Here is a 27,825-nt window from a genome sequence, read left to right as displayed (position 1 = left end):
GCGCACAGCTGCAGTGCTGTGCGCTACCTTATGAAGACAGGAAAGTCTTCTGCCGCCGATTTATGGACCTCTTCTTGCTTCAGCATCTGTAAGGGGGCCGGCGGCGCGGCTCCGGGACCCATCCATGGCTGGGCCTGTGATCGTCCCTCTGGAGCTAATGTCCAGTAGCCTAAGAAGCCCAATCCACTCTGCACGCAGGTGAGTTCGCTTCTTCTCCCCTTAGTCCCTCGATGCAGTGAGCCTGTTGCCAGCAGGTCTCACTGAAAATAAAAAACCTATTTAAACTTTTACTCTAAGCAGCTCAGGAGAGCCACCTAGATAGCACCCTTCTCGTTCGGGCACAAAATCTTAACTGAGGCTTGGAGGAGGGTCATAGGGGGAGGAGCCAGTGCACACCAGCTAGTCCTAAAGCTTTTACTTTGTGCCCAGTCTCCTGCGGAGCCGCTATTCCCCATGGTCCTTTCGGAGTCCCCAGCATCCACTAGGACGTTAGAGAAAATAATAATAATAATAATAATAATAATATCATCATCATCATCATCATCAACCTGTGGCCAAGCAAGGATATATTTCAAACCTTGACTTGAGAACTTCTGGCCTTGACATTTGTCAGAAACACACGTTAAGCGTGTAAATATGGGATGGCCTTTGCATTTTAACTCTTGCAAATGACGGCACTAATGAAATGACGCGTCTCATGTTTAAAAGGGACAAACATTTCTTATTTACTGAAAGTGGCCACATCCAATTAGTGTATTTATTCAGTTCCATATAAAGCCAAATATAAGTTGTGATCACTTTAGTGAAAAAAAATAAGAATTTACTCACCAGTAATTCTATTTCTCGTAGTCCGTAGTGGATGCTGGGAACTCCGTAAGGACCATGGGGAATAGACTGGCTCCGCAGGAGACTCGGCACTCTAAGAAAGAATTAGGACTACTGGTGTGCACTGGCTCCTCCCTCTATGCCCCTCCTCCAGACCTCAGTTAGGGAAACTGTGCCCGGAAGAGCCGACACTACAAGGAAAGGATTTGGAATCCCGGGTAAGACTCATACCAGCCACACCAATCACACCGTACAACTCGTGATAACTATACCCAGTTAACAGTATGAATAACAATTGAGCCTCACGGAACAGATGGCTCATAACAATAACCCTTTAGTTAAGCAAAAACTATATACAAGTATTGCAGACAATCCGCACTTGGGACGGGCGCCCAGCATCCACTACGGACTACGAGAAATAGAATTACCGGTGAGTAAATTCTTATTTTCTCTGACGTCCTAGTGGATGCTGGGAACTCCGTAAGGACCATGGGGATTATACCAAAGCTCCCAAACGGGCGGGAGAGTGCGGATGACTCTGCAGCACCGAATGAGCAAACTCAAGGTCCTCCTCGGCCAGGGTATCAAACTTGTAGAATTTTGCAAACGTGTTTGATCCCGACCAGGTAGCAGCTCGGCAAAGTTGTAAAGCCGAGACCCCTCGCGCAGCCGCCCAAGAAAAGCCCACCTTCCTCGTGGAATGGGCTTTTACTGATTTAGGATGCGGCAGTCCAGCCGCAGAATGTGCAAGTTGAATCGTGGAGCAGATCCAGCGAGCAATAGTCTGCTTAGAAGCAGGAGCACCCAGCTTGTTGGGTGCATGCAGGATAAACAGCGAGTCAGTCTTTCTGACTCTAGCCGTCCTGGAAACATAGATTTTCAGGGCCCGGACTACGTCCAGCAACTTGGAAGCCTCCAAGTCCCGAGTAGCCGCAGGCACCACAATAGGTTGGTTCAAATGAAACGCTGATACCACCTTTGGGAGAAATTGGGGACGAGTCCTCAATTCTGCTCTGTCCATATGGAAGATCAGATAGGGGCTTTTACAGGACAAAGCCGCCAATTCTGACACCCGCCTAGCCGAAGCCAAGGCCAAAAGCATGACCACTTTCCACGTGAGATATTTTAATTCCACGGTCTGAAGTGGCTCAAACCAATGTGATTTTAGGAAATCCTACACAACGTTGAGATCCCAAGGTGCCACTGGGGGCACAAAAGGGGGCTGAATATGCAGCACTCCCTTAACAAACGTCTGAACTTCAGGCAGTGAAGCCAGTTCTTTTTGAAAGAAAATAGACAGGGCCGAAATCTGGACTTTAATGGATCCCAATTTTAGGCCCATAGTCACTCCCGACTGTAGGAAGTGCAGAAATCGACCCAGCTGAAATTCTTCTGTTGGGGCCTTCATAGCCTCACACCAAGCAACATTTTCGCCATATGCGGTGATAATGTTTTGCTGTCACATCCTTCCTAGCTTTTATCAGCGTAGGAAGGACTTCAACCGGAATGCCCTTTTCCATCAGGATCCGGCGTTCAACCACCATGCAGTCAAACGCAGCCGCGGTAAGTCTTGGAACAGACAGGGCCCCTGCTGTAGCAGGTCCTGTCTGAGAGGCAGAGGCCAAGGGTCCTCTGAGATCATTTCTTGTAGTTCTGGGTACCAAGTCCTTCTTGGCCAATCCGGAACGATGAGTATAGTTCTTACTCCTCTCTTTCTTATTATCCTCAGCACCTTTGGTATGAGAGGAAGAGGAGGGAACACATAAACCGACTGGTACACCCACAGTGTCACTAGAGCGTCCACAGCTATTGCCTGAGGGTCCCTTGACCTGGCGCAAAATCTTTTTAGCTTTTTGTTGAGGCGGGACGCCATCATGTCCACCTGTGGCCTTTCCCAACGATTTACAATCAGCTGGAAGACTTCTGGATGAAGTCCCCACTCTCCCGGGTGGAGGTCGTGCCTGCTGAGAAAGTCTGCTTCCCAGTTGTCCACTCCCGGAATGAACACTGCTGACAGTGCTATCACGTGATTTTCCGCCCATCGGAGAAACCTTGTGGCTTCTGCCATCGCCATCCTGCTTCTTGTGCCGCCCTGTCGGTTTACATGGGCGACCGCCGTGATGTTGTCTGACTGAATCAGCACCGGCTGGTTTTGAAGCAGGGGTCTTGCCTGACTTAGGGCATTGTAAATGGCCCTTAGTTCCAGAATATTTATGTGTAGGGAAGCCTCCTGACTCGACCATTGTCCCTGGAAGTTTCTTCCCCGAGTGACTGCCCCCCAACCTCGGAGGCTTGCATCCGTGGTCACCAGGACCCAGTCCTGTATGCCGAATCTGCGGCCCTCGAGAAGATGAGCACTCTGCAGCCACCACAGCAGAGACACCCTGGCCCTCGGGGACAGGGTGATCAGCCGATGCATCTGAAGATGCGATCCGGACCACTTGTCTGACAGATCCCACTGAAAGATCCTTGCATGGAACCTGCCGAATGGAATTGCCTCGTAAGAAGCTACCATCTTTCCCAGGACTCGCGTGCAGTGATGCACCAACACCTGTTTTGGTTTCAGGAGGTCTCTGACCAGAGAGGACAACTCCTTGGCCTTCTCCTCTGGGAGAAACACCTTCTTCTGTTCTGTGTCCAGAATCATACCCAGGAACAGCAGACGCGTCATAGGAACCAGCTGCGACTTTGGAATATTCAGAATCCAGCCGTGTTGTTGTAGCACTTCCTGAGATAGTGCTACTCCGACCAACAACTGCTCCCTGGACCTCGCCTTTATAAGGAGATCGTCCAAGTACGGGATAATTATAACTCCCTTCTTTCGAAGGAGTATCATCATTTCGGCCATTACTTTGGTAAATACCCTCGGTGCCGTGGACAGACCAAACGGCAACGTCTGGAATTGGTAATGGCAGTCCTGTACCACAAAACGGAGGTACACCTGGTGAGGTGGGTAAATGGGAACATGTAGGTAAGCATCTTTGATGTCCAGTGATACCATGTAATCCCCCTCTTCCAGGCTTGCAATAACCGCCCTGAGCGATTCCATTTTGAACTTGAACTTCCTTATATAAGTGTTCAAGGATTTCAAATTTAGAATGGGTCTCACCGAACCGTCTGGTTTCGGTACCACAAACATTGTGGAATAGTAACTCCGTCCCTGTTGAAGGAGGGGAACTTTTATTATCACCTGCTGGAGGTACAGCTTGTGAATTGCCGCCAGCACTACCTCCCTGTCCTGGGGAGTAGCTGGCAAGGCTGATTTGAGGTAACGGCGAGGGGGAGACGTCTCGGATTCCAGCTTGTATCCCTGAGATACCACTTGTAGAACCCAGGGATCCACCTGTGAGCGAACCCACCGGTCGCTGAAGTTCCGGAGACGGGCCCCCACCGCACCTGGCTCCACCAGTGGAGCCCCAGCGTCATGCGGTGGATTTAGTGGAAGCAGGGGAGGATTTTTGTTCTTGGGAACTGGCTGTATGGTGCAGCTTTTTCCCTCTACCCCTGCCTCTGGGCAGAAAGGACGCGCCTTTAACCCACTTGCCTTTCTGGGGCCGAAAGGACTGTACCTGATAGTACGGTGCTTTCTTAGGCTGTGAGGGAACCTGAGGTAAAAATGTCGACTTCCCAGCTGTTGCTGTGGAAACGAGGTCCGAGAGACCATCCCCAAACAATTCCTCACCCTTGTAAGGCAAAACCTCCATGTGCCTTTTAGAATCCGCATCACCTGTCCACTGCAGAGTCCATAATACTCTCCTGGCAGAAATGGACATTGCATTAATTCTAGATGCCAGCCGGCAAATATCACTCTGTGCATCTCTCATAGATAAGACTACGTCTTTAATATGCTCTATGGTTAGCAATATAGTGTCCCTGTCAAGGGAAACAATGTTATCAGACAGGGAATCAGACCACGCTGCTGCAGCACTGCACATCCATGCTGAAGCAATAGCAGGTCTCAGTATAGTACCTGAGTGTGTATATACAGACTTCAGGATAGCCTCCTGCTTTCTGTCTGCAGGCTCCTTTAAGGCGGCCGTATCCTGAGACGGCAGTGCCACCTTTTTTGACAAGCGTGTGAGCGCTTTATCCACCCTCGGGGATGTCTCCCAACGTAACCTGTCCTCAGGCGGGAAAGGGTACGCCATCAGTAACTTTTTAGAACTCACTAGTTTCTGATCGGGGGAAGCCCACGCTTCTTCACACACTTCATTCAACTCATCTGATGGGGGAAAAACCACTGGTTGCTTTTTCTCCCCAAACATAATACCCTTTTTTGTGGTACCTGGGTTAATGTCAGAAATGTGCAACACATTTTTTATTGCCATAATCATGCAACGGATGCCCCTTGTGGATTGTGTATATGTCTCATCCTCGTCGACACTGGAGTCAGACTCCGTGTCGACATCTGAGGTAGCGGGCGTTTTTGAGCCCCTGATGGCCTTTGAGACGCCTGGGCAGGCACTGGCTGAGAAGCCGGCTGTCCCACAGCTGTTATGTCATCGAACCTTTTATGTAAGGAGTTGACACTGTCGTGTAAAACCTTCCACATATCCATCCACTCTGGTGTCGACCCCGCAGGGGGTGACATCACATTTATCGGCACCTGCTCCGCCTCCACATAAGCCTCCTCATCAAACATGTCGACACAGCCGTACCGACACCGCACACACACAGGGAATGCTCTGTCTGAGGACAGGACCCCACAAAGTCCTTTGGGAAGAGAGAGTATGCCAGCACACACCACAGCGCTATATAACAGGGATTTACACTAACAAAGTGATTTTCCCTATAGCAGCTATACAAATACAGTTTTCGCCTAAATTTAGTGCCCCCCCTCTCTTTTTTACCCTTTGAGCCTGGAAACTGCAGGGGAGAGCCTGGGGAGCTGTCTTCCAGCAGAGCTGTGAAGAGGAAATGGCGCCAGTGTGCTGAGGGAGATAGCCCCGCCCCTTTTTCGGCGGGCTTCTCCCGCTCTTGTATTAATATTATGGCAGGGGATTTTTGCACATATATAGTTTATTAGACTATATTATGTGCTGTTTGCCAATGTAAGGTACTCTAATTGCAGCCCAGGGCGCCCCCCCCCCCCCAGCGCCCTGCACCCATCAGTGACCGGAGTATGTGGTGTGCATAGGGAGCAATGGCGCACAGCTGCAGTGCTGTGCGCTACCTTAATGAAGACCGGAGTCTTCAGCCGCCGATTTCCAGGATCTTCAAAGCTCTCACCACATCCAGACTTTGGAACCGCCCCAGCATCCGTAGCCACCGGCACCACAATAGGTTGGTTAATGTGAAACGAAGACACCACCTTCGGCAAAAATTGTTGACGAGTCCGCAATTCTGCCCTATCAGAATGAAAAATCAAATACGGGCTCTTATGAGATAAAGCCACCAACTCTGACACCCTCCTGGCAGCGCCAACAGCATGACTACCTTCCAAGTGAGAAACTTTAACTCAACCTTACGCAAAGGCTCAAACCAGGAAGACAAGAGAAACTGTAAGACCACATCAAGATCCCATGGAGGCACAAACGGAGGATTGATATGCATTACTCCCTTTCACAAAAGTCTGAACCTCTGGGAGGACAGCTAATTACTTTTGAAAGAAAATAGACAAAGCCGAGATCTGCACCTTGATGGAGCCTAATTTGAGGCCTGCATCTACACCTGCCTGCAAAAAAATGGAGAAAACAACCCAAGTGAAACTCTTCTGCAGGAGCCATTTTGGTCTCACACCAGGAAACATACTTTCTCCAAATACGGTGATAATGTTTTGCCGTAACCTCCTTCCTAGCCTTAATGAGAGTGGGAATGACCTCCCCGGGAATACCCTTACGAGCTAAGATCTGGCACTCAACTTCCATGCCGTCAAACGCAGCCGTGGTAAGTCTGGAAACACGCATGGACCCTGCAACAACAGGTCCTCTCTTAGAGGAAGTGGCCAAGGATCTTCCACCAGTAACTCCTGAAGATCCGGGTACCAGGCCCTTCTTGGCCAATCTGGAACGACGAGAATCGCCTGAACCCTTGCTCGTCGAATGATCCCCAGTACCTTTGGAATGAGAGGAAGTGGAGGGAACACATACACCGACCTGAACACCCACGGAGACACCAGGGCGTCCACTGCACTTGCTTGGGGGTCTCTGGACCTGGAACAATACCTCGGAAGCTTCTTGTTGAGACGAGACGCCATCATGTCGATTAACGGAATTCCCCAACGCTTTGTCACCTCTGCAAATAACTCTTGGTGAAGAGCCCACTCTCCCGGATGGAGATCGTGTCTGCTGAGGAAATTTGCTTCCCAGTTCTCCACTCCCGGTAGGAAGACTGCTGACAGAGCGCTCACGTGTTGTTCCGCCTAGCGAAGGATTCTTGTGGCCTCCGCCATTGCCGCTCTGGTCCTTGTTCCGCCTTGACGGTTTATATGTGCCACCGCTGTGATGTTGTCCGACTGTACCAGGACAGGTCGAACCTGAAGAAGGCTTCTTGCAGGCCGTTGTAAATGGCTCTTAACTCGAGAACATTTATGTGGAGACAAGCTTCCTGGAGCGACCATTTCCCCTGGAAGTTTCTTCCTTGGGTGACTGCGCCCCAGCCCCAGAGACTTGCATCTGTTGTCAGAAGCACCCAGTCCAGGATACCGAACCGCGAACAGACGACCTTCCAGGAGGTGAGAACTTTGCATCCACCACAGGAGAGAAATTCTGGCTCTGGGAGATAGACTTATCTTCCGGTGCATGTGCAGGTGAGACCCGGACCATTTGCTCAGCAAATCCCACTGAAACACCCAGGCATGAAACCTGCCAAACGGAATGGCTTTGTACGCCGCAACCATTTTCCCCAGAACCCGAGTACATTGATGGATGGACACAGTCTTCGGCCGCAGAGGTTCCCTGACCATTGACTGCAGTTCTAGAGCTTTTTCTTCTGGAAGAAATACTCTTCGTTACTCAGTGTCCAGAATCATGCCCAGAAACGACAGCCGAGTGGACGGTATCAACTGAGATTTCGGCAAATTTAGCACCCAACCGTGCTGCCGGAGCACCAACAGTACCAAACTCACACTCCTCAGCAAACGTTCCTTGGACCTCGCTTTTATCAGGAGATCATCCAAGTACGGGATAATTGTAACCCCTTGCCTGCGAAGGAGAACCATCATCTCCGCCATGACCTTGGTGAAAATCCTCGGGGCCGTGGAAAGCCCAAACGGCAACATCTGAAATTTGTAATGAGAATCCTGTATCGCAAACCTTAGGAAAGCCTGATGCGGAGGATAAATTGGGACGTGTAAGTAGGCGTCCTTTATGTCCACTGACGCCATAAAATACCCCCCTTCTAGGCTGGCAATCACCGCTCGAAGAGATTCCATCTTGAACTTGAAAACTTTCAAGTATGGATTGAGGGATTTTAGGTTCAGAATCGGTCTGACCGAACCGTCCGGTTTCGGCACCACAAAGAGGCTCGAGTAGAACCCCTCCCCCCGTTGAGACGGGGGAACGGGAACAATGACCCTCTGGAGACACAACTTTTGTATTGCTGCCAGCACGACCTCCCTGTCCGGAAGAGACACTGGCAGGATCGACATGAAAAACCGGTGAGGGGGCGTCTCCTGAAACTCCAGCCTGTAGCCCTGAGATACAATCTCTAGAACCCAAGGATCCAAGTCCGATTGGACCCAGACCCGATTGAAGAACTGCAGACGGCCCCCCCACCGGGACGGACTCCCCCAGGAAAGCCCCAGCGTCATGCAGTGGACTTGGTAGCGGCAGGGGTGGACTTCTGGTCCTGGGCGCCTGACACCGCAGGCGACTTTTCCCCTTCCTCTACCTTTTGAAGCGAGAAAGGACGAACCCTTTCCTCGCCTGTATTTATTTGGACGAAAGGACTGCATCTGCTGATGTGGTGCCCTTTTGTGTTGTGTGGGAACATAGGGAAGAAACGAGGACTTACCCGCCGTCGCGGTAGACACCAGGTCCGCCAAGCCTTCCCCAAACAGGACATTACCTTTGAAGGGTAACGCTTCCATAGCTCTCTTGGAATCCGCGTCAGCATTCCATTGATGTATCCACAGCGCCCTTCTGCCCGAAATCGACATGGCATTGGCTCTTGACCCAAACATCCCTCGCCACATCCTTCAGGTAATCTGCAGCATCCTTGATATAACCAAGAGTTAAGAGAACAGTATCTTTATTGAGGGTATCCATATCAGAAGCTAAATTATCAGCCCATTTAGCAATAGCACTACTCACCCATACCGACGCCACAGCAGGTCTGAGCAATGCACCCGTATTAGCGAAAATGGACTTTAGAGACGCCTCCAGCTTGCGATCCGCCGGATCCTTGAGAGCTGCCGTGTCGGGAGACGGAAGCGCCACTTTCTTAGACAAGCGAGATAGAGCTTTGTCAACATTTGGAGACGCCTCCCATTTTCCCCTATCAACTGATGGAAAAGGATACGCCATGTAAATCCTCTTGGGAATCTGCCATTTCTTATCCGGAGACTCCCAAGCCTTTTCACAAAGAGCATTCATCTCATGAGGGGGGGGAAACTTCACCTCAGGTGTTTTCTCCTTAAACAAGCAAATCCTTGTTTCCTGTACGGCAGGTTCTTCAGAAATGCGTAACACATCTTTTATAGCCACAATCATGTACTGAATACTCTTAACTAATCTAGGATTTAAAGGAGCCTCAGTGAAGTAGACATCGGTTTCAGAATCCGTGTCGGTATCCGTATCTACCACTTGAGTGAACGGCCTCTTTATCGACCCCGACGGGGTCTGTACCTGTGATAAAGCATCCTCCATGGATTTTTTCCACACCTGTGTCTGTGATTCAGATTTATCTAATCTCTTCGATAAAGAAGTTACATTAGAATTAATTGTATTCAACAGTGCAAGCAAGTCAGGTGTTGGCTGCGTCGACAGAGCCAACTCCATACCCGCATCTGCCTCCCCCAAAACCTCCTCCGGTGAATAACATTCAGCCTCAGACATGTCGACACCTAGTATCGACCCACACATACAATGCCTCAGCTAGGGGACAGGCCCACAAGGAAACCCGGACAGAGAAACACAGAGGGAGTATGCCAGCTCACACCCCAGCACCCATATATCCCACCGAGGAAAATATATGCACCAGCGCTGCCCAATATACCAAATATGCACCAGCTACTGTGTCGTCCCCCCCCCCCCCCCTCCCCCAAATAAGCTCCCCGTTACTTTGATGGAGCTCGTGGAGGTCCCGGACCAGCGTCTCCCGTCTGCACACGCAGAGAAAATGGCGCCTGTGAGCCGCGCGGCTAAGCTACGCCCCCTCCCGGCGCGCTTCAGCCCGCCAAATTCAAACTTACTAAAATGCCGGCGGGGGTCCCGAAAACATATGCCGGCCCCAGAAGACCCAGTAACATGCTGCCCCCCCCCCCCCCCCCAGCGCCCTGCACCCTGTGAGTGTTGGAGGAAATGTGTGTGTGGGAGCATGGAGCGCAGCGTTGCCACTGCGCTGTACCTTTACTGAAGTCTTCTGCCGTCCTGAAGTCTTCTGGTCTTCTCATACTCACCCGACTTCTGGCTTCTGTGAGGGGGATGACGGCGTGGCTCCGGGAACGAGCAGCTAGGCGCACCAAGTGATCGAACCCTCTGGAGCTAATGGTGTCCAGTAGCCGAGAAGCAGAGCCCTTAAACTAAGAAGTAGGTCTTCTCTCCCCTCACTCCCACGATGCAGGGAGCCTGCAGCCAGCAGGTCTCCCTGAAAATAAAAAACCTAACAAAGTCTTTTCCAGAGAAACTCAGGAGAGCTCCCCTAGCGAGTGTCCAGTCAGTCCTGGGCACAAAGTCTAACTGAGGTTTGGAGGAGGGGCATAGAGGGAGGAGCCAGTTCACACCCAGTTTAAGTCTTTTCAGTGTGCCCAAGCTCCTGCGGATCCAGTCTATACCCCATGGTCCTTTTGGAGTCCCCAGCATCCTCTAGGACGTAAGAGAAATATTTCCTTTCATTACTATTCTAATACAAACACACATAGTGACCAACCACTCCACAGCAACAGCAGGCTATGTTTTTCCCAGCACAACGGCTGGGGGATATCACGATTATATTACAGACTAAATATTTCCATACCAGCAGAGCCCTGCAAACCAAATCCTGTTTCCTGTAAAGGCACTGCCTGTAATAGCGGGACAATTTATAGAAATTGCCACATTGCGACCGGCTTTAGTTTTACATATGCTTTCCTGTGTATTATGCACAACAGAGCAGAGAATAATGTTAAAGGTTAGAGGGCATACATTTTCTATGATCTAATAGAAAACAATGAGGAACCAACGCACGCATCTCTAATGACCTTCCGCCACCCAGTAAGTTATTTGTACAAGAGGAAAAACTCCAAACAGACCTCAAAAGGATTTAGACGGAACCTACCTGTAAATAGATCATATCCCAAAACCCCTCAAGATCTGTGCAAGTCGTTTCCTTTTCACCGGTCTTAAATTCACAGTGATCGACCAGACCTTCAAACTGCTTAAACCGTTCATTTAATAGGAGCCTCGTTTGTCCAACCGCAGTCCGGATCAGGTCTTTGGCTTAAGGAGCATCAAAAATAAATCACAATCTAAACATTAATATTTATTGCACCTACACAGTCTAATGGGGACTTAGACATCCACTTTGCAGCACATTGAGGTAAGGGAATGGGGGAGTGCGGCACTGACCAGCCATTCTCTCTTCTTCAGGGTTCATAGTCTCCTCAGGGTTAGCCTTGGGTTATGCTTGGTGGAGACCAAAACAGGCACCAAACAGCAAAGCTTTTACAAGCTCCCAGGATGCACTGGACCCCTCTGCCCTCATACCCCACCCACTAGGTCAGGCTTTTCAGTTTTTGTTTGGTGCCAGCAGGAGCTGGCCACCGGATAACAGTGGGGCCCAAGCTTGTTTTTTGTTTAAGTTGAACATTTTTAGCAGCTTCACCAAACAATCACAACAGCTGGATTCTGCTGGAAAAAACAGGTCACGTATTCCTTACCATCTTCCGGAATATCCATGTCCACTTTTTTATCCCACTCGCTGCACAGAAATTTCAGCCTCTGATTCTCAGACTTCAGGAAATCTCTAATGATAAACTTTATTACACATAATAATACACAGAACAGTTTCTAGACATCTATGATCACCTCTTTCACAGCACACACCCATCAATATACAATAAAAAAACATTTCACTTAGTTTCCTTCTGAAGGTCTAATAATGATATCCCTGAGATTTGACGCTATGTAAGTAAGTTTTTACTCCCGTCGGTATTTCCTGTCCAGCTTTGTAACCAACCTGCCCCCTCAGTGGTGACCCCTGCATAAGTGCTCCTCTGTGCGGTGAAGTTCTCTTTTATAACAATGATAATGACCTGAAGTAAGGTACGTCACGCTGTAATTCCTCTGGCTGTGCCGACTTGTTATCCGTAAAATGAAGAATAGGCTCACAAGAGGGATGGGTCACTGGCGCAACGGCAGCTACAGCTGAACTTCCGTCACCTGTGCATTCTTTAAATAAGCAAGCAAGAAGATTAGAGAAGCAAGAAGATTTAGACAAGGACATAATAAAAGCTCGATATTGTAGGACCAGCTTACAGAATGTACCTTTTACTGGAGAGGAAGAAAGGATATCTGTGCCTTGTGTTACATCTGTGGCTTTGATCAATAGCTCAGGAGGAGACACTTGGCAAGCCTTATGTTCTTCGGTGTGGTGACCTCGTGTAAAGACAAACTGGCTAAAATGAAAAGTCGAGAACATGTAGATAGCAAGTTTCTACAAAGAACCCTTCCAGCAAATATATGTACACATTATACATAGGTCATTTTATCAGCAAGTGTATTCCAAATGGTAGAAACCAGGTTAGGGTATGTCGTCAAAAGGTTGACACCAAATGATGTACCTACAAAAGGCAGACAGGGTCAAAAGGTTGACCTGATTTTTTGGGTGTCAAATTTTACCGTGCAGCACGTGGAACTCCAATTAGTGTACTGCTTCGCTCGCCATTCTTCTGGCAAGGTAACTTTACCATCCACGTGGGACTACAATTTGGATAAGTATGAAAAAGTAAAAAAATTCAATAAAACTCATGTCGGCCATTTTGACCGGTCAACCTTATGCACATCGACCATTTAGTGTCAACCTATCAACCAGATACTGTAGAAACCAGCCCACCTTTTACTTGCCATAGGGCTCCAAGTACAAGAAGGTGCTAGAAATGAATTGGTCCGGTCAGGGGTCAGGGGTGGAAATGTGAGGGCACACATCCCATGCAATGGTTGGAAAACTAAATTGTCTGGAGCAAAACATGGCTTCCTTTCACGCACAAAGGGCGAGGTTTCTGCCATGGGCACAGTTTCTGCTGCGGCGTCTTTGTCCGGAGAAAAAGATGGCTTCCTTTCACGCACCAAGGATGAGGTTTCCATGGGCACACTGTCTGCTGCGGTGTCTTTCACAGCAACAGTTTCTTCCAATAAATCGTTATTCAGTTGATCATCCACAGGATGCTATATAATATCATATATATTTGAAAGAAAAAAAAAAAAAAAGGAAAAAAAAAAAAAAATAGTGTTAGGGGAAGAAACGACAACGGCAAAAACAGAAAAAAAATCAGAGTGTGTTATTTGCAAGAATATATACAAAAGGTAATGCCTATTTCAGGTAATATGCCTGGACATATGGTAAGTCATGTCAGACTGTAAAGCTGGGCACACACTGGAGCGAGGTATACCCAGCTTAACACTATGGCAAGCTCCTTACTTCTGTTTGGTCCTCGAAAATGTCCTCTTTTATCTCTTTGGTCGTCTTCGTTTGAGACTTTGCAGCAGCTACAATAGAGAAACGAAACAAGGACTAAGTAGTGATGCATACACTTAGGTGGAATAATTTTATACATACATAGCAGTTACTTGGCAGCCTCCCTGAATAATACACTTGGGCAGTACAAAATCTCTAAAAAAAAAAAAAAAAAAAAAAAAGAAGAAGACAGGGGCACCACACACACATGTACATTAAAGTAGATAAACTAAATTTCCTTACAACAATGGGGGTCATTCATTCAGAGTTGATCGTAGCGGTGCCAAATTTAGCACAGCTACAATCAGGCACTCACATGCGGGGGGGGGGGGGGGGGGACCCAGCGCAGGGCTAGTCCTCCACGCATGTCAGTGCCACCTCCACCCCCGCAGAATTGCGAGAGCATCGCATAGCGGCGATGCTTTTGCATTTCAGGAGTTACTCCCGGGCCAGCGCAGCTCACCGGGAGAACCTCTTCGCTGCCCCAGCTCGCAGCGGCTGCATGTGACATCACGCAGCCGCCGTGGCCCGCCCCCCCTCCCAACGGTCCGGCCACGCCTGCGCTGGCCGGACTGCGCCCCCTAAAAGGCGGCTTAACGCTGCCGTCCAGCGACCGCCTCAGAGACGATCGCTAGGCAACGACGGCGCCCTGTGGTGCCGGCGCAGTTCTGACCCGATCGCTGCGATAAACTGCAGTGAGCGATCGGGTCGGAATGACCCCCAATATAGAGTATGGGCCTGATTCAGAGATGGACGGTATTGCAAAGCCGATGTGTCATTCAACACAATAGAAAGGCTCCTCCTGTCGACTTTTGTGATCCGAAGACGTAACATCAGATCAACGGTCATCTGAATAACCTTCACGTTGCGCAGGATGGGACATGTTTTTGCACTGCCGGGGCTAGTAGAGCCATCGGAAGATGCAGACTGGCCCCGGCACACTTACAAAACAGGACTGGCACTACCCCGTTTTGTAAAATGCTCTGAAGCCGCCTACTCCCAAATGGCTGCAGACTGTCACTCACCTAACGTCCAACGATGCAGGAGCCGATCTGCACACATGCCGTACAGTTCAACACACACTGGAGTAAGTGCATTGAAGTAGACAAAAGAAATCCCTTAAAACAGTATGTGCATACCACAAACCAGGCAAAGATGTGCTCTTCAAAATAGGATTTTAATTACCTACCGATAAAGCCTTTTCTCGTAGTCCATAGAGGATGCTGGGGTCCATATTAGTACCATGGGTTATAGACAGGTCCACCAGGAGCCATTGGCACTTTAAGAGTTTAATAGTGTGGGCTGGCTTCTCCCTCTATGTCCCTACTACCAGACTCCGTTTAGAAACTGAGCCTGAGGAGATGGACAACTTCGAGAGAAGGATTTTTACACAGATAGTGGAGAGATCCACACCAGCTCTCTCACACGGCAAGCCAAGCTAACTAGCTTGAAACTCAGCAACAGCTGAAAAACATTACTTAACCAAGTAACAAAACAGTACTTAACCAAGAACAAAGCCGTACTGAACCAGGTAACCACTGCAGGAAAACGAAGCACTGGGCGGGCGCCCAGCATCCTCTACGGACTACGAGAAAAGGATTTACAGTTAGATAATTAAAATCCTATTTTCTCTTACATCCTAGAGGATGCTGGTGTCCATATTAGTACCATGGGGATGTACCAACACGGCATCACGGACAGATTGGCCACCACCAAGCTGTTATTGCACCCTTCCTGAGCCGCCTGCACCGGCTCCCCTGTCAAACGGATACCGCGGCCGCACAAGACAACAATGTAGACGGACGGAGTCTCATACCTTGTGAATTAAAGTCCATCTGTGCCGTCTGATTTGCTTCCCTATACGGAAGCATATGTTACAAGGGACACCGGTGCTGTTTAGTTTCAGTAGCTACAGTGGACATTTACAGAGCCGATTCAGATACAAGCGCGGCATCTTTAAAGGTATTGTAAAGCCATCATCCCAATCTCCCCTCAATGGGAGATATTTATTGCTGGCCAGCATTTATCAACCGATATAGGACTTTAAAATAATATTTGGGAAACAGTACCTGTATCTATATATATCCGTGCAGCTTGATGACCAGTACATCAAGAGATCACGGCTGATTTCTTGCCAACCAGTTTATTTAATCAAATTATGATTGAATTCTATTTGATATAACATCCAGTGTTCAACAGTTTATAATAAGGGATACGTTTATGCTGATGTTTCCATTTTATATGCTAAGGTTTTAAGTATACAAATGGTTATTAGATTAAATACCAATAAATACACTATTAATACTACTTCAAGTTTGTTTTGCGCTCTATCCCCTCTTTTTTCCTGCAGAACTGATTGGCCTCTGAGGAACTAAAGTTTGGTGAAAGTATCGAACTTGTGGAACTTAGCAAACGTGTTCGACCAAGTAGCCGCTTGGCAAAAGCTGTAAAGCCGAGACACCCCGGGCAGCCACCCAGGAAGAACCCACCCTACGAGTAGAGTGGGCCTTAACAGATTTAGGACACGGCAATCCTGCAGTAGAATACGCATGCTGGATAGTGAACCTGATCCAGCGAGAGATTGTCTGCTTAGAAGCAGGACACCCAATTTTCTTTGGATCATACAGGACAAACAGAGTCCGATTTTCTGTGACGAGCAGTCCTCTTCACATAGATTTTCAGAGTCCTTACAACATCCAAGGACTTTGAAGTAATTGAGGAGTCCGTAGCAACTGGCACCACAATAGGTTGGTTGATATGAAATGCCGACACAACCTTTGGAAGAAACTGCTGACGCGTCTCGAGTTCAGCTCTATCTTCATGGAAGATCAAGTAGTGACTTTTGCAAGACAAAGCCCCCAACTCAGACACACGTCTAGCAGAAGCTAAGGCCAACAAAGTGACAGCCTTCCATGCGAGAAACTTGACCTCAACCTCCTGTAGAGGCTCAAACCAATCCGATTGGAGGAACTGCAACACAACGCTGAGATCTCAGGGCGCCGTAGACGGCACAAAGGGAGGCTGAATGTGCAGAACCCCTTTCAAAAAAAAAAGTCTACCTCAGGGAGGGCAGCCAATTGTTTCTGGAAGACAATGGATAAGGCCTAAATCTGGACCTTTACGAATCCCAACCTCAGGCCCATATCCACACCTGCTTGCAGGAAGAGGAGAAACCGTCCCAGTTGAAATGCCACCGTAGGAAACTTCTTGGATTCACACCAAGATACACACTTTTTACAAATGCGATGGTAATGTTTAGACGTTACTCCTTTCCTAGCCTGTATCAGGGTAGGAATAACCTTGTTCAGAATGACCTTCCGAGCTAATATCTGGCGTTCAACCTCCAAGCCGTCAAACGTAGCAGTGGTAAGTCTTGATAAGCGAACGGCCTGTTGTAACAGGTCCTCCTAAAGAGGAAGAAGCCTCGGATCTTCCAGCAGTAGATCTGCGTACCAAGCCCTTCTTGGCCAGTCTGGAGCAATGAGGATTGCCTGAACTCTTGTTCTCCTTATGAGCTTTAGAATCCTGGGATGAGTGGAAGTGTAGGAAACACATACACCGACTGGAACACCCACAGAGACACCATAGCGTCCACTGCCAGCGGGTCTCTTGACCTGGAATAATACCTCCAAAGCTTCTTGTTGAGGCGGGAGGTCATCATGTCTATTTGAGGAACCCCCCAAAGATTTGTCACCTCCGTGAACACCTCTGGATGGTGGCCTCACTCTCCTGGATGGAGATAGTGTCTGCTGAGGAAGTCCGCTTCCCAGTTGTCCACTCCCGAAATGATGATTGCCAACATTGCCAACGCGGGTTTTTCTGCCCAGAGGATGATTCTTGTTACCTCTGACATTGCAGCTCTGCTCTTCGTTCCGCCCTGTCGGTTTATGTAGGCCACTGTCGTTACATTGTCAGACTGCACTTGAATGGCTCGATCTTGCAGAAGATGAGCCGCTTGGAGAAGACAGTTGTAGACGGCTTAGTTCCAGAATGTTTATTGGAAGACTGGATTCCAGACTTGACCACCTTCCTTGGAAGATTTCCCCTCGAGTGACAGCGCCCCAACCCCGGAGACTTGCATCCGTGGTTAGAAGGATCCAGTCCTGAACACCGGATCTGCGGCCCTCCAAAAGGTGAGGCATTTGCAGCCACCAGAGGAGTGAATTCCTTGCTTTCGGCGGCAAACGTAGGTGAGATCCCGAACACTTGTCTAGGAGATCCAGTTGGAAGGACAGAGCATGAAATTTTCTATACTGTAGAGCAGGCTTGTCCAACCCGCGGCCCGCGGGCCGCATGCGGCCCAAGTCGGCTAGTAATGCGGCCCAGGAGCAGCGCTGCAGCAGAGGTTTTTTTTTTTTTCCCCGAGTACGGACACCACATGTGAGGCTGAGCCGGCCCCAGCAGGCTGTCAGCACATCCTGATTGGATTGCTGCTGCTGGGACCAGCACCAGCTCACGCCCTCTCCGCTGTCAGTCACAATGTAGCCCTCCTCCGCTGCATAGCGGCACACGTGACTGAGCAGCGCGAGAGTAGAGGAGCCCAGCGGAGAAGTTGGTTGTACAAGAACACGTGGAGCGGCGGACGGAGACGGAGGCAGCGCTGCAGGAGCGGTAAGTATGTGTCTGTGCGTGTGTGTGTTTTTTTTTTACAGCTACAAGGGGCACAGTACAAGGGCGCAGCTACAAGGGGCACAATACAAGGGGGCAGCTACAGGGCCACAACTACAAGGGGGCAGCTACAAGGGGCACAGTACAAGGGGGCAGCTACAGGGCCACAACTACAAGGGGCACAGTACAAGGGGGCAGCTACAAGGGGCACAGTACAAGGGGGCAGCTACAGGGCCACAACTACAAGGGGCACAACTACAAGGGGCACAGTACGAGGGGCATAGCTACAGGGGCACAACTACAAGGGGCGCAGCTATAGTGGCACAGCTACAAGGGGCGCAGCTACAGGGGCACAACTACAAGAGATGCAGCTACAGGGGCACAGCTACAAGGGGCACAGTACAAGGGGCGCAGCTACAGGGGCACAACTACAAGGGGCACAGTACAAGGGGGCAGCTACAGGGCCACAACTACAAGGGGCACAGTACAAGGGGGCAGCTACAAGGGGCACAGTACAAGGGGGCAGCTACAGGGCCACAACTACAAGGGGCACAGTACAAGGGGCACAGCTACAGGGGCACAATTACAAGGGGCGCAGCTACAGGGGCACAACTACAAGGGGCACAGCTACAAGGGGCACAGCTACAAGGGGCACAGTACAAGGGGCACAGTACAAGGGGGCAGCTACAAGGGGCACAGTACAAGGGGGCAGCTACAAGGGGCACAGTACAAGGGGGCAGCTACAGGGGCACAACTACAAGGGGCGCAGCTACAGGGGCACAACTACAAGGGGCGCAGCTACAGGGGCACAGCTACAGGGGCACAGTACAAGGTGGCAGCTACAAGGGGCACAGTACAAGGGGGCAGCTACAGGGGCACAACTACAAGGGGCACAGTACAAGGGGCGCAGCTACAGGGGCACAACTACAAGGGGCGCAGCTATAGTGGCACAGCTACAAGGGGGCAGCTACAGGGGCACAACTACAAGGGGGCAGCTACAAGGGGCACAGTACAAGGGGGCAGCTACAGGGGCACAACTACAAGGGACGCAGCTACAGGGGCACAGCTACAAGGGGCACAGTACAAGGGGGCAGCTACAGGGGCACAACTACAAGGGGCGCAGCTACAGGGGCACAACTACAAGGGGCGCAGCTACAGGGGCACAGTACAAGGTGGCAGCTACAAGGGGCACAGTACAAGGGCGCAGCTACAGGGGCACAACTACAAGGGGCACAGTACAAGGGGCGCAGCTACAGGGGCACAACTACAAGGGGCGCAGCTATAGTGGCACAGCTACAAGGGGGCAGCTACAGGGGCACAACTACAAGGGGCGCAGCTATAGTGGCACAGCTACAAGGGGCGCAGCTACAAGGGCACAACTACAAGGGACGCAGCTACAGGGGCACAGCTACAAGTAAGTTTAATATGTTAACTGTGTTTTCTATGTTTTTTTTGGACGATCAGGTATCGTTACTGTTATTTTATTTTATGTGCGGCCCAAACCAAATTTTCATCTTCTAATGTGGCCCAGGGAAGGTGAAAGGTTGGACACCCCTGCTGTAGAGCCTCGTAGGAGGCAACCATCTTCCCCAGAAGGCGAATGCACTGATGAACAGATACCCGGGCTGGCTTCAGGACATCCCGGACCATTGTTTGAATCACCAACGCTTTCTCCTCCGGTAGAAACACCCTCTGCACTTCCGTGTCGAGGATCATCCCCAGAAAAGACAATCTCCTTGTCGGCTCCAAATGCGACTTTGGAAGGTTCAGGACCCAACAGTTTCCTGAGCAGACGAGTCGGGAGAGCAATGGACTGCAACAACGACTCCCTGGACGATGCCTTTATCAGCAGATCATCCAGATATGGAATTATGTTCACCCCCTGTCCGCGGAGAACCATCATCTCTGCCATCACCTTGGTGAACACCCTCGGTGCTGTGGAGAAGCCGAATGGCAGTGCCTGAAAATGATAGTGACTGTCCAACAGTGCAAATCAGAGATAAGCCTGGTGCGGCAGCCGGAATGTGGAGGTACGCATCCTTGATATCCAGAGATACCAGAAACTCTCCCTCCTCCAGACCGGAGATCACCGCTCTGAAAGACTCCATTTTGAATTTGAACACCCTCAGATAAGGGTTCAACGATTTCAAGTTCAAAATTGGTCTGACCACGAAAAATAACCCTCGTTTTGCATATGATGTGGAACTGGGATAATGACCTGTGACTTTACCAATTTTTGGATGGCATCCTGTAGGATAGCCCTGTCTGTCAGCAAAGCGGTCAAGCCTGATTTGAAGAATCGGTGAGGCGGGAGTTCTTTAAACTCCAGTCTGTACCCCTGGGACACAACATCCGGTACCCAGGGATCCAGGCCGGACGACACCCAAACGTGGCTGCAACATCTGAGCCTCGCACCCATCAGTCCGTCCTCCATGCTGAGCAGTCCACCGTCATGCTTTGGATTTTGAGGAACCATAAGCAGGTTTCTGGTCCTGGGAGCCTGCGGGTGCAGGCTTTTTGGATTTTGTACGACCACCTCTAAAGGTGGTAGGAGGCTTGGACTTTTGTCTTAGCGTCCGAAAGGACTGCGATGCAGCTGAAGAAAATGGTTTCTTCATAGAAGGCATAGCAGAGGGAAGAAAAGGTGACTAGCAGCGGTTGCCGTGGAAATCCACGCATACAATGCTTCCCCAAATAGAGCCTGACCTGTGTAGGGTAGGTTCTCCACACTTCTCTTGGATTCCGCGTCTGCAGACCATTGGCGTAGCCAGAGTCCCCTGTGAGCAGAGACCGACATGGAAGATATCCATGCAGTCAGCGTACCCAGGTCCTTCATGGATTCCACCATGAACCCCACAGAATCCTGTATGTTACGTAAAAATAATTCAATGTCACTTCTATCCATTGTATCCAAATCCTCCAGTAATGTGCCTGACCACTCTATTATGGCTTTAGAAATCCATGCACAGGCAATAGTGGGCCTCAACGCCACTCCTGAAGCAGTGTATATGGATTTGAACGTAGTGTCAATCTTACGATCAGCCGGTTCTTTTAATGTGGTAGACACAGGGACAGGTAAAACCCACCTTTTTTTGACAGTCTGGAAACAGATGCGTCAACTATGGGTAGGTTCTAATTTTTTTTCTATCCTCCTCAGGGAAGGGAAAAGCAACCAGAACCCTTTTTGGGATCTGGAATTTTTTCTCCGGGTTCTCCCAGGATTTTTCAAATACAGCGTTTAATTCTTTAGATGCAGGGAAGGTTAGCGAGGCTTTCTTATTGTCAGTGAAGAAAGCCTCCTCAACCTGCTCAGGTGGTGTGTCCGTAATGTTTAACACATCTCTAATGGCCTCAATCATGAGCTGCACCCCCTATGCAAGGGATGCCGCTCCCTTCAGCACATACCCATCACCGTCTGCTGTATCAGAGTCTGTATCTGTGTCATCTTGCATAGTCTGGGCAAGTGCACGTTTGTGGGAACATGCTAGGGGATTTTGAAGGAATAGGAACAGAACCTTACCAAACTGCCATAGACTTCTTTAACACCTGCGTTTCAGTCTCAGTCTGAGCTACCCTAGTAGAGATCTGAGAGATCATTCCCTTAATAGAGGTCAACCACTCAGGCTCAGTAATAGGGATCTGAAACAAAACATGACATTCCTGTGTACGTGGAATGGATTCCTCCAGAAAGGAATTGTCCGCTGCAGCATAAGACACAGAGGCCCTCATTCAGAGTTGATCACTCGCTAGCTGCTTTTACAAGCAGTGCAAACGCTAAGCCGCCGCCCTCCGTGAGTGTATCTTAGCAGAAGTGCGACCGAAAGGATCGCAGAACGGGGTTAATTTTTTTTCATGCAGTTCCAGAGTAGCTGCAGACCTACTCCTTCCTTGCGATCACTTCAGTCTGTTTAGGTCCTGTTTTGATGTCACAAACACGACCTGCGTTCGGCCAACCACTCCCCCGTTTACCCCGGCACACCTGCATTTTTACCTGACACGCCTGCGTTTTAGCGCACTCCCGGAAAACGGTCAGTTACCTCCCAGAAACGCCCCATTCCTGTCAATCACTCACCGATCAACAGAGCGACGGAAAAGAGTCGATCGACCTTGTGTGAAACGGCATAGTTTTTTGTGAAAGTACGCCGCGTGTGCGCACAGCGGCCCATGCGCAAAAATGCTGAATTTTAGCCTGATCGCTGTGCTGCGAACAGCAGCAGCTAGCGATCAACTCGGAATGACCACCAGAGTCCCTACACATGGCAATGTGAGAATACAGACACCCTCACACACAGGAAAATGTCAGACACCGTCTCCCCCCCCCCCCCACGTATGCCACAGAGAAACACAGCTTGGAGCCAGCACACACGCATCACTTCCCTAGGTAGATGCAATACAACTACGTAGCGCTGACTGTGTACCTTAATAGACTACACAGTAAATTCACAGCCTCCTCCTCCCCCCCTTCTACAACCCCCTGGTACCGCACAGGATAGCTGGAGTTGCATGGAGGGACAGCTCTCCCTGTCTGCTTCTCTCTGCAGGCAGGAAAATTGCACTGAACGCTGCTGGGTCCGCTCTGAGAAGCTCCTCCCCATAAACATGGCGCTGCTTCCCGCACTTTGATTCTTTATACTGGTCTGAGGTATGTTGCTGGCAGCGTTACCGAGGTCCCTGACAGCCTTGGTGCCAGTGTAGGGTATAGGCGCTGGTTCAGGGCGCCCCTCACAGTGCCGCACTATGTACCGCTGAGCCTCCGGAGCGTAGTTAGTACTGCGCTCCCACCCTGTTGCTGCCATCTTCACACCGGCTCCCCGCTTGCTGAGTGGGCCATAGACTCACTCACCACTGGATTCTTCTGGCTCTGTTAGGGGGTGGTGGCATGCTGCGGGATTAAGCGGTCGCCTGGGGTGCCCAACGATCACCCTCAGGATCTAATGTCCTGTCAGCGGAGATAGTGGCTCAAAACCCCTCAGGGCGGACACTACTCCCTCCCCTCTAAGTCCCACGAAGCAGGGAGGCTGTTGCCAGCAGCCTCCCTGTGCCTAACTAATAAAAACAATAAAACTAAATAAACTCCTATGGAGCTCCCCTAGCTGTGACCGGCTCCTCCAGGCACATTTTCTAAACCGAGTCTGGTAGGAGGGGCATAGAGGGAGGAGCCAGCCCACACTATTAAACTCTTAAAGTGCCAATGGCTCCTGGTGGACCAGTCTATACCCCATGGTACTAATATGAACCCCAGCATCCTCTAGGACGTAAGTGAAAATAGGATATTATAATGTTTTCCTTTTATTCATATATTTATCTAAACGGAATCCGTAGGATATCGCAATGGACAGGATGCCGGTGGTCAGAAGACAGTGTCATCCAGACTGCCAGAATCCTGCCAGCACTCCCAGAAAATATCGGAAGCCTCCCCTGTCTCTTACCCTACCCCTCCCTTGTGGGTGCCGAACCATAACCCTTCCCGGTGGTGCATAACTCCAACATTCCTCACCGGTACCTTACCATATCCTTCCTGTTAGGAAATGGGGTTTGGGAGGGAACTGCACCAGTCCAAAGAATTTTTTTAAACAATTAATAGCCTCTGAAAAACTGAATTTAAATAGAATTCCTTCAATATATGGCAACCGTAGATATTCAAATAATCTATCCTAATATCACATAATGTTGCTTTCAGTGGTGCTCCCTAGAGTCAAAAGGTATCAAGTACAAAGGACCAAGAAGAGAGATATTGGAAAAAAGACTTTTGTGGGAGCACTCTAATTCAGAGGTTAAAGTATAATTTGTAAAATACCGATAGAACCTAATTTTCACTAATTAAATTGTTCCTATGAGTGACCATATGTGAACAAAATAGCTTAGCGAAAATATGGATGAATTAAATTATTCGTGATCTCAAATATCATAATCTGCCGGAAATAGAATTCTGTGGTGCTTTTGTCACCATGATCCTGCATAGTATCTCTTATGTAATGTATGACCATCATTCATTCTGCTAATATCCATTACGGATCTTTATAGACGCAGAGAATTTAAATCATTGGTCACGCAAATCCAAATGTCGGATAGCATAAAGTTGAGTGCCACTGTGTCCAATAGCCAATTTATTGCAGTACCAGGGTGTTCAAAGGAGGTCTCCCGTCCTAGTACTGACCCGGCCTTTCACTGCTTAGCTTCCAAGTTCAGAAGAGATTGGGCATCTCCAGTGAAGTGTGACCGCAATTATTAGACTCCTCTCTTTGGTCACTTCAAATATATGCCATGTGGCTACTATATGTTGGGGCATATGTAATTCGTAACACACGGGTTACAAACATAAGAGATTACATGCAATCAGCTGATTAATCAGCATGTGACACAGCGGTCACTGAAGTTGATTATATATGTGCAATCACTTAATCAGTTATTCAGCATGTGACATGACAGTCACAGAAGAGACATCAATAGGTTTAAGGATAATATATGTGGGAAAAATTCATATATACCACATGCCCTCACAAATGGAGTTGCCTTATGCCTAAGAATTATTATTATTTTTTTTTATTATTGACGTGCAATCAGCTGATAAATCAATATGTGACACGGCGGTCACCAAAAGGGAATTAAATGCGTACAATCACCTTATTAATCAACAGCTGATTAATCAGCATGCGAGACGGCGGTCACAGAAAATAAGAATTTACTCACCGGTAATTCTATTTCTCGTAGTCCGTAGTGGATGCTGGGTACTCCGTGAAGACCATGGGGAATAGACTGGCTTCGCAGGAGACTGGGCACTCTTAAAAGAAAGATTAGGTACTACATCTGGTGTGCACTGGCTCCTCCCTCTATGCCCCTCCTCCAGACCTCAGTTAGGGAAACTGTGCCCGGAAGAGCTGACATTACTAGGAAAGGATTTGGAATCCAGGGTAAGACTCATACCAGCCACACCAATCACACCGTACAACTTGTGATAACTATACCCAGTTAACAGTATGAACAATAACTGAGCCTCTTTCAACAGATGGCTCATAACAATAACCCTTTAGTTAAGCAATAACTATATACATGTATTGCAGAGAGTCCGCACTTGGGACGGGCTCCCAGCATCCACTACGGACTACGAGAAATAGAATTACCAGTGAGTAAATTCTTATTTTCTCTGACTTCCTAGTGGATGCTGGGTACTCCGTAAGGACCATGGGGATTATACCAAAGCTCCCAAACGGGCGGGAGAGTGCGGATGACTCTGCAGCACCGACTGAGCAAACTCAAGGTCCTCCTCAGCCGGGGTATCAAACTTGTAGAATTTTGCAAAAAAGTGTTTGAACCCGACCAAGTAGCTGCTCGGCAAAGTTGTAAAGCCGAGACCCCTTCCTTGTGGAATGGGCTTTTACTGATTTAGGATGCGGCAGTCCAGCCGCAGAATGTGCAAGCTGAATCGTGCTACAGATCCAGTGAGCAATAGTCTGCTTTGAAGCAGGAGCACCCAGCTTGTTGGGTGCATGCAGGATAAACAGCGAGTCAGTTTTTCTGACTCTAGCCGTCCTGGAAACAGATTTTCAGGGCCCGGACTACGTCCAGCAACTTGGAATCCTCCAAGTCCCGAGTAGCCGCAGGCACCACAATAGGTTGGTTCAAATGAAACGCTGATACCACCTTAGGAAGAAATTGGGGACGAGTCCTCAATTCTGCCCTGTCCATATGGAAAATCAGATATGGGCTTTTACACGACAAAGCCGCCAATTCTGACACACGCCTGGCCGAAGCTAAGGCCAACAGCATGACCACCTTCCACGTGAGATATTTTAACTCCACGGTCTTAAGTGGCTCAAACCAATGTGATTTTAGGAAATCCAACACAACGTTGAGATCCCAAGGTGCCACTGGAGGCACAAAAGGGGGCTGAATATGCAGCACTCCCTTAACAAACGTCTGAACTTCAGGCAGTGAAGCCAGTTCTTTCTGAAAGAAAATAGACAGGGCCGAAATCTGGACTTTTATGGATCCCAAGTTTAGGCCCATAGTCACTCCTGACTGTAGGAAGTGCAGAAATCGACCCAGCTGAAATTCCTCTGTTGGGGCCTTCCTGGCCTCACACCAAGCAACATATTTCCGCCATATGCGGTGATAATGTTTTGCGGTCACATCCTTCCTAGCTTTTATCAGCGTAGGAATGACTTCATCCGGAATGCCCTTTTCCGTTAGGATCCGGCGTTCAACCGCCATGCCGTCAAACGCAGCCGCGGTAAGTCTTGGAACAGACAGGGCCCCTGCTGTAGCAGGTCCTGTCGGAGCGGCAGAGGCCATGGGTCCTCTGAGATCATTTCTTGAAGTTCCGGGTACCAAGTTCTTCTTAGCCATTCCGGAACGATGAGTATAGTTCTTACTCCTCTCTTTCTTATTATCCTCAGTACCTTGGGTATGAGAGGAAGAGGAGGGAACACATAAACCGACTGGTACACCCACGGTGTCACTAGAGCGTCCACAGCCATCGCCTGAGGGTCCCTTGACCTGGCACAATATCTTTTTAGCTTTTTGTTGAGGCGGGACCCCATCATGTCCACCTGTGGCCTTTCCCAACGATTCACAATCAGATTGAAGACTTCTGGATGAAGTCCCCACTCTCCCGGGTGGAGGTCGTGCCTGCTGAGGAAGTCTGCTTCCCAGTTGTCCACTCCCGGAATGAACACTGCTGACAGTGCTAGCACGTGATTCTCCGCCCATCGAAGAATCCTTGTGGCTTCTGCCATTGCCATCCTGCTTCTTGTGCCGCCCTGTCGGTTTACATGGGCGACTGCCGTGATGTTGTCTGACTGAATCAGCACCGGCTGGTCTTGAAGCAGGGGTTCTGCTTGACTCACGGCATTGTAAATGGCCCTTAGTTCCAGAATATTTATGTGTAGGGAAGCTTCCTGACTCGACCATTGTCCTTGGAAGTTTCTTCCCTGAGTGACTGCCCCCCCCCCCAACCTCGGAGGCTTGCATCCGTGGTCACCAGGACCCAGTCCTGTATGCCAAATCTGCGGCCCTCGAGAAGATGAGCACTCTGCAGCCACCACAGCAGAGACACCCTGGCCCTCGGGGACAGGGTGATCAACCGGTGCATCTGAAGATGCGATCCGGACCACTTGTCCAACAGATCCCACTGAAAGATCCTTGCATGGAACCTGCCGAAGGGAATTGCTTCGTAAGAAGCTACCATCTTTCCCAGGACTCGCGTGCAGTGATGCACCGACACCTGTTTTGGTTTCAGGAGGTCCCTAAACAGAGATGATAATTCCTGGGCATTCTCCTCCAGGAGAAACACCTTCTTTTGTTCTGCGTCCAGAATCATGCCCAAGAACAGCAGACGTGTCGTAGGAATCAGCTGCGACTTTGGGATATTCAGAATCCAGCCGTGCTGTTGTAGCACTTCCCGAGACAGTGCTACGCTGACTAACAACTGCTCCTTGGACCTCGCCTTTATAAGGAGATCGTCTAAGTACGGGATAATTATAACTCCCTTCTTTCTAAGGAGTATCATTTCGGCCATTACCTTGGTAAATACCCTCGGTGCCGTGGACAGACCAAACGTCAACGTCTGGAATTGGTAAG

The 27,825-nt window shown here is 49.4% G+C and overlaps 1 protein-coding gene and 1 pseudogene across 1 annotated transcript in view; both read right to left on the bottom strand.

The window, feature by feature from the left end:
- LOC134958498 (disks large-associated protein 5-like) overlaps nt 1-27,825 on the bottom strand; it is a 143,943-nt gene that overhangs the window by 44,287 nt on the left and 71,831 nt on the right. The window contains exons 6-11 of the mRNA XM_063941159.1: nt 13,603-13,670; nt 13,018-13,349; nt 12,450-12,580; nt 12,218-12,353; nt 11,843-11,928; nt 11,242-11,402 (exon numbers count right to left, since the gene is read on the bottom strand). Coding sequence (XP_063797229.1) covers nt 11,242-11,402; nt 11,843-11,928; nt 12,218-12,353; nt 12,450-12,580; nt 13,018-13,349; nt 13,603-13,670 — 914 coding nt within the window. The remainder of the gene's footprint in view (nt 1-11,241; nt 11,403-11,842; nt 11,929-12,217; nt 12,354-12,449; nt 12,581-13,017; nt 13,350-13,602; nt 13,671-27,825) is intronic.
- On the bottom strand, nt 24,354-24,473 carry LOC134962768 (5S ribosomal RNA; annotated as a pseudogene).

The sequence above is a fragment of the Pseudophryne corroboree genome, chromosome 9 (assembly GCF_028390025.1).
Source record: "Pseudophryne corroboree isolate aPseCor3 chromosome 9, aPseCor3.hap2, whole genome shotgun sequence".
Taxonomy (NCBI): Eukaryota; Metazoa; Chordata; class Amphibia; order Anura; family Myobatrachidae; genus Pseudophryne; species Pseudophryne corroboree.
The sequence above is the reverse complement of the archived record's forward strand: the minus strand, read 5'-3'. Positions and strand labels throughout refer to the sequence as shown.